The sequence below is a fragment of the Propithecus coquereli genome, unplaced genomic scaffold (assembly GCF_000956105.1).
Source record: "Propithecus coquereli isolate 6110/MARCELLA unplaced genomic scaffold, Pcoq_1.0 Scaffold56, whole genome shotgun sequence".
Lineage (NCBI taxonomy): Eukaryota > Metazoa > Chordata > Mammalia > Primates > Indriidae > Propithecus > Propithecus coquereli.
The window spans coordinates 2,711,560-2,719,234 of NW_012151507.1; the positions used below are offsets into that span (position 1 = coordinate 2,711,560).

Genomic DNA, 7,675 nt, shown 5'->3' on the forward strand with positions numbered 1-7,675 from the left:
GAACTATTTTTTAAGTTGCATATAACTCACACACAGAAAACAATAAAAAATAACAAATTTTTCATTAAATTAGAAAGGATCATTTTGTTTTTGAACTTTTTATTCTATCTTTGTAATAAAACACCGTGGCACCAAAGGAAAAAAATTCTTTTATAGTGTGGCAGTCAATGTCTTAAATAGACATTTCTCCAAAGAAGATAAATGGCCATCAAGTGCATAAGATCAATTATTAGAGAAATGCGAATCAAACTACAATTTGATAGCACTTCCCACACATTAAGATGACTGATATAAATAAGAAAAAAAATGTTGGTGAGGATGTGGCAAAATTGGAATATTCATGCATTGTTGGTGAGATTGTGAAATGGTATAACTGCTGTGGAAACCAGTTTGGCAATTTCTCAAATAGTTTACCATACAATTATACCATATTACCCAGCAATTCCACTCCTAGGTATTAGTATATACCCAAGAGAACTGAAAGCAGGTACTAAAACAAATACTTGTACACAAATGTTCACAGCAGCACTATTCACCAAATCAACAGTTGGAAACATCTCAAATCTCTATGTACTGATGAATAGATAAACAAAATGTAACATATATACATATTAAATACACACATATTACTTTATTCCTTAAAAAGGAATGAAGTACTGATACATGCTACACTGTGGCTGAATGTCCAAAATATTATGCCAAGTGAAAAAAATCACATATTGTATGATTTCATTTATATGAAATATCTAGAAGAGGAAATCCATAGAGACAGAAAGTGTTGGCCAAGCGCTGGGGAAAGAGATTAGGGAGAGAGAGCCTAACAGGTATGGGGCTTTCTTTTGGGATGATGAAAATGTTTTAGAACTAGATAGAGGTGGTAGTTGTACAACATCATGAAAAAATGCCACTGAACTATGCACTTTAAAATGGTTAATTTTAAATTATGTGAATTTTACCCTAAAAAAATTGAAGAAAATATTTGGGTCACTAAAGCAAGATTTCTAATTCTTTCATTCCTTCCAGCTACCCTACTATATTATATTTATATCATTTAGAAATACTACTTCATTTTCCATTTTAATAGCCTGCCTCATCCAGTTGCAAATTTTGCCTAAGACTAGATTTTTCTCACCTCTTTCCATGACAAAAATATTCCCTTAGAAAATTAAATCTGGGACTTTAAATTGTTTCATGTATATTCTTACTCAAAGTCTGCTGGTAGAGTTGGGACCATCTCAGATTCACAATCTGGCTGTCAGGAACAGGTTTTGCTTCTCTTCCCCCTCCCCTGCTCTGCGGTCTCCCTCCGGCGTCCACCAGCAGGCAGTAGCTAAAATTATTAATAGCTGAGTTCCCCCTCTATGGCACTGCAGGCTGGGACCCACACTGCACTCTCTGTTCAGTTCTGCCCACACAGGGTCCCTCTCCTCCCAAGGTTAGTTCACAAGTCTCCCCTCCGTGCCCTCAAGCAACACAACTGAGTCCTGGGGTTATGGGTTCTGGGGTGCGGGCCGACCCAGGGTCCCTTAAGATCAATCCTTACCATGCCAGCTAGAAGTGTGCTGGTCCCGAGTTCTCTACGGGGTGCTCAAGCAGGTTTGATGACCTTCCACTTCGGGGTGTGCCCTGCTTTTATGGAGCAGCCAGGCAAGCAGCAGTGAGCTCACAGTCCGAGCACTGCTTAGGCCTCAGCAGGTCTGTAAGAGGAAAGGTTTGAGCCCCTCCTTCTGGGGAAGCCCTGGTGTGGTGCATGCACCAAAGCGGGGACGCAGCAGCTCCTGAGCGCCCAGCTCAATCATCTCTCTCAGCAGCCACCGGCAGGGGTGGGGGAGGGAGGAACAGAGTCTGCATGGAGGAAGGCTAGCACTCGGGCTGTCTGTCCCTTTCTCTGGAAGGCAGACCATCCAGAATGTCCAGGCTCTGGGGTCACACAGATCCCCCTAGACCCACCGGCCCTCTGTGGCTCCCACAGTCTGGGCCTGAGTTGGGAAATGTCTGTGTGGGAACCAGCAAGGTGAAAACTGAGGGGCTGAAGCCCTCCGCGGAGGACAAAGGCATACCGTGGGTAGAGATGCAATATGGCGCCCGCCGTCTTGGCTCTGGTCTGTTGCGACAGGAAGCGCCCCGTGGGGGCTGGCAGTTGTTGCTTTGTCCTCAAGAAGCTCCCAGTTTACTGGTAGCAGCAGCTTTTGAGTTCATGAGGGTAGAAAGGCTCTCCAGCGTCTCGGGAGCCTGCTGACTGCCAGCGATGTGAGACAGGGAGAAACAAACCGCTCCACCTACCCTTTTTGCGGGACTCCAAGCCTCTCAGGGGTTGTCCTCTGATACCGTGCTCCTCTTTGTTCTGGTACGTGACTTCTTCCCATGGAATCTCTTTTCCCTCAGCATCACACCCAATCTATGATCGTTTGTTTCTTTCTTTTTCATCTAAAACTTCTCATTCTTTCTGAGACAATCTGGCAGCTGGTGTCTCTGGTCAGCCATCTTGTCTCCCCCTCCAAAACTGGCACTTATCCTTAAGGTTAACTGTAAACAACCTAAAACGGCTTATAATGAAATGTTAAAATGCCTGGTAAGAGTTCAAAGTGCTGTAAAAAGGAGACACGATTGAATAGCTGTCTGTGTTTTCCAGTTTAGAGTCAAGTGATTGAAGTACAAATACCCAGTAGGTAAGAGCCTTGTCTTCTGAAGCTTAAACAGAACTCTTATAGCGACCCTCCATTCTCCATCACACTTGTAAGTTTACCTTTGTCCTCCACCCCTTATGTGCTTTTATACTTATCAAAGTTACTATTCCTCTAAACATTGGACTCCTTTATAGTCTTAAATATTTCACATATATGTGCACCAAGGTATATAAGCCTTATAATAAAACTATGGAAATTTCTCAACCATACAGATCAGAGTCTATGTGAATGAACTGTTCATGTCTATATATTTTAGTTTTCTCATCTGTAAAGCGAGATTAATAGGGTTGTAATAGAATTATATTATTTCCTAAAGCATTTACAATACCAGCCACATTATAAGCTCTCAGTAAAAGTTGGCTAACTTTCTAACATACCTAAAATAGCATAATGCATAATTGTTACTTTTTTTTTTTTGGTACCAACAGGTAGAATTAGGCCTATCTTACTGCTTAGCTTGTCCACTATTCAAATTCAAAGTTGACATAAACAGGACTTTGTATAAGACCTTGAACCAGGCTTAAGAAGTCATTCCTCCTGCCTTATGAAATGTTCTGTTGCAATTTTTTTAATGATAATAGGAGCTATGACTAGAAATCTATCCCTTTCTTATATTCTATCTAGCTAGAAATGTTCATAAAATAATATATAAGTACAACATAGAATTCATTTGTTATTAAATTCGTTGCACAGACTAGGAGATGGCACAACACATTACAACACTGTGAGGGAAGAAATTTATTTTGTTCTAGTGTTAAAAAAACAAAAACAAATTAACTGTCAATATCACCAAAAGATAAATACCATTTCTATAATTTAGAGTAAGAACAAAGCACACAGGCCATAAGAAATGATAACCAAAATTCTGATGACATCAGCTGCCAAATGAAATATTTAATTGATACTTTCAGTAATGATCAGTAAAACGAAAAGATTTCGCTTCTGAGATATATATGTGGTTCTGTAACTGTTTGGAACGCTTAGCTTCTAGTCGAAGCTGTCTAGTTCTCTCTTTGGCAACTTGTTGCTCTGCGATTTTCTCTATCCGTTTCTTTCTTAGCCATCTGTAGAAAGAAGAATGATCAGATTTGGTGAGTATCAACCTGATGCACTCTTCATGCTATAAAGTTACTACTGTAGCAATCAAAGGGAATGGACATATAATATCTTTACAATGAAATACTGTCACAACACAAATTTTTTCAGTAGTAACTGAAAAATTTCAACCTTATACCCCAGGCTCCTACAAGAAATTACAGTTACATTTGGGATCAAATGTTTGAAATTAAGTTTATCTTGTGATGAAACTGCCCACTTAATTGGCTTTTTAGTAATAAACACAATATTTTACATGTGCTATAGATCCTATACTTTTTTTTAAGAAATATGATTTCCTAAGCAAATAACTACTTGGTATATTCCAAATAACTTAATCTTCGCAACTAGCTGTATTCTAAAATATTACTTAGCCAGGTTAAGAATACTAATATGCAGAAATGGTATCTTACTCTCCTTGATAGAAAAATTATAGAGCTCTTGCTTTTCAGTACGTAAAATAGTTCGTTCTTAAAATGGAAAAATAAGCCTAAACATGAAAACATCAAAAGAGGTAAAGGAAAAGTCTGCATTCTAACAAATTCAAGTCTATAAAACTTGCGTAATTAAAATAACATCAAAACAACTGTGTACACACATATAGCTGGTATATAAGTATGTATATGGTGCGTGTGTATACATATATATTAATATTTAGTTTTTTAAAGAAATCTAAACAACTAAATAACTATTAGTAGTTATTTAGTTGTTATTTAGTAGTTATTTAGTTATCTAATAACTATTAGAATAAAAGGGACTTAAGAAACATCGTAACCCAATGTTGTATGATTCTCAATTTGACGCTAGTTTAAGGAAGTCAGCTGCAAGTCATTTACGGGTCAGTTGGGGAAAAAGTGGAGGTAGGCTGGATATTAGATGAGATCGTTAACAAAAATAAGCAGATTGCAGAATAGTATATACAGTATGATCTCAATTTGGATTTTAAAATTATAAATATACGTACAGAGAAATATCTAGAAAATATGCACTCTGGTGCTAACAGTCCTCACCCATGATTTCTGGGTGATGAAAATGTAACTTTAAACTCCATTTCCACAATTCACATCTACTGTTTCTGTTATAATAAAAGGTTATGTAAAAAAGAGAAAAAAGAAAAGAAGGATAGACAGCAAAAAAGACAAAGAAAGAAATGAACTTCAAACAACTGAAATCAATATTCACTCTCTCCCTCAACTTTCCCCCAAGGCTTGCTACCAAAGTTATGAAGCTAGGTCTGTATTCTCAGAATTAGCAAGGTAATGCAGTCTTCGCTAGACAACTTTAAAAAGATCAGGTTTGCCTTCAATTAATAAAACATGTACCCAAATCTCTTTTTCATTTGATCTATACGGATTTTCCTCCTCAGCCAACCTGCCTTTCTTTACAGAAAAACATTCATTGGTAAATGCAACTCTTTATTCAGTTTTTTAGAGGGCTATGTAGGAGAAGCTATAACCAATCTTTGACCCATTTCTCTCAGAAATACACAATTAAACAAATAAATGGATATCACACTACTGCCATAAGAAATAATTTTAGTATTAAAAAGTAACCTGAAGAAAAAGTGGTATACATATATAAATTATCGATTTAAAGAATTACACATTTTTAAAAAACATGAATTTGAAATTGAATAAGTATGAGAAAACATTTTGGTTTTTGTTTTTTGGTCAATCTTTATTGATCATATAACTTCCTAAAATGACCATGAGGAAGAGCGACCAATGTTCTTCCTTTAACTTACTGTTTAAAGGCCCTTTCACGGCCTTCTGTTCCTTTAAGGAAGAATAAGCATTCCTCTTGCTTTCTTAGTTCTTCTGTCTTTCTTTCTTTCATCTGTTCTTCATGCTTTTTTTTAAGCCATAATCGAAAAGCTTGTTGTGGATCTCTGTTTTCCTGCTGATTAGAAAAACAAGCTTTGCTTACTTTTGATAAACCAAAACTACTTCTAAAGGCCCTGCCTATGGGATTCTACAAGAATACATATTCCTCTCTTCAATTTTTCATAATGATGCCAACCTCATTACCCGCATTCCTAGTATCCAAACCCTCAAATCAGTAATACTGATTACTCTCTGTCAGAAAATTCAACATTGAACTCATTGCCATCTATTTGCTTTCAAAAGTCTTACTGAGGTAATCAATACATGAAGAAAGTGTAAAAGCAATGATTTTCAAAATTTTCAACATTGAACCCTTTGTCAAATCAAATCATTTTGCACAATGGTACAAACATATAAAACAAAGGATTGAGGAAGGGTTGGGGATAGGCAGTATAAGTGGGCCTGTCTTTGTGGCAGTTCCTGCAGGAGCTCCATGGAATACAGTTTGCAAATAAATGATCCAACATTTGTGTAATTCATCCTTTCTTTTAAATTCTAACTTTTTTTCCCCAAGTGTTAAGAGCGTAAGAATCAACTGCTAAGTGCATCTTCAAAACTGTAATTACTATTATGGAGAATAGCCATGAGGATTTTCAATCATAAGAATTTTCTCATAGAGATAACAGCCATGAGAATTTTGACATAAGAAAAAGCTAGTAGGAGTAGCTTATTTCACAGTCCCTCAAACTTCATGATGGATATTCAGGGAATTTTCAAAAGTTAAAGAACTATTATTTGGGAGAATAAAGGAGAGAAAGAGGACAAATTTGGGACTCTAAACTTGGGAAAAGTGTGATATTATGCAGATGCCTGGCTAGAACACAGAAGGAAAGGATGCACTCATTTACTATTTTCCCCAAATATAAGCTCTGTGATAAAGAAGACTGTTTCCTACATATTGCATTTTCCCTTATCTGTGAAACACATTGCCAGATATGCTCCAGTCTAATTTATAAGATTTATGTAATTCAAGATACTTGATGCACAACCGAACTTCATGGAGAGGACTCCTTGATCTAAAGGATCATTGCCGAACACCTGGAAGTCTGGGAATGGCTAGAGATGACGAAGTGTTCAATCTGGAATAATAGATCAAAGGAGTCCAGGTACAAAGTTATACTTAGATAAGAGGAATAAGTTCTAGTGTTCTATTGCACAGTAGGGTGACTATAGTTAACAATAATGTATATTTCAAAATAAGTAGAAGATATTGAATATTCTCACCACAAAGAAATGACAAGTGTCTGCGGTGATAGATATGCCAATTACCCTGATTGATTTGATCATTACACAATGTATACATGTATCAAAACATCACACTGTACCCCATAAACATGTACAATTATTGTGTCAATTAAAAACAAAGTAAAACTTTTAAAAATTTAAAGTTTTAAAAATTTTTAGAAGAGTCAAGGATTCAAGGATGAACAGGATTAATGGGTATTCCTGTTCTTTCATTCATTCAACAGGTGTTTATAGAGTATTTACTATATGGCAGGCACATAAGGACTGGGTTGTATTAATGGATAAAAATAAGTTCCCCTCTCTCATACATTCTATGCCTGTACTGTACAATACAGTAGCCACTATGTGTGGCTATTTAAATAAAATTAAAAATTCAGTGTCTCAGTCACACTAGGTACATTTCAGGTGCTTAATAGCCACTCATGGCTAGTAGCTACTGTCTTGGACAGCACAGATATAGAACATTTCCATCATCACAGGAAAGTTCTATTGGGCATTATTGTTCTACAAATAGAGGAAAAAAATAGAGGATTAACTGATTGACAGATATGTCAGATTCCAAAGAAAAGTATGGGAAGGAGAGAGTAATAAAAGGGGAGGTGAAGAGAAAGGATGATATTTAAATAGAAAGTAAGGGAGTAAGTTATGAAATATCTGGAGAAAAAGTATTTCAAGCAATGGTAACAGTAAAAGCAAAGAAGCTGAGAAGTGATTGTATTTGGCATGTTTGCTAAATAGCAAAGAAGTCAAAGTAAAGCTGTAGCA

At 36.5% G+C, this 7,675-nt stretch overlaps 2 protein-coding genes across 2 annotated transcripts in view; one reads left to right on the forward strand and one right to left on the reverse strand.

The window, feature by feature from the left end:
* Positions 1-3,211, forward strand: part of BLZF1 (basic leucine zipper nuclear factor 1) — a 62,876-nt gene extending 59,665 nt beyond the window's left edge. The window contains exon 7 of the mRNA XM_012657710.1: positions 3,116-3,211. Within this exon, the coding sequence (XP_012513164.1) occupies positions 3,116-3,211 (96 nt within the window). The remainder of the gene's footprint in view (positions 1-3,115) is intronic.
* Positions 3,212-3,594: 383 nt separating this feature from the next.
* The window catches only part of CCDC181 (coiled-coil domain containing 181), a 43,659-nt gene continuing 39,578 nt past the window's right edge, over positions 3,595-7,675 (reverse strand). The window contains exons 3-4 of the mRNA XM_012657711.1: positions 5,527-5,753; positions 3,595-3,751 (exon numbers count right to left, since the gene is read on the reverse strand). Coding sequence (XP_012513165.1) covers positions 3,595-3,751; positions 5,527-5,753 — 384 coding nt within the window. The remainder of the gene's footprint in view (positions 3,752-5,526; positions 5,754-7,675) is intronic.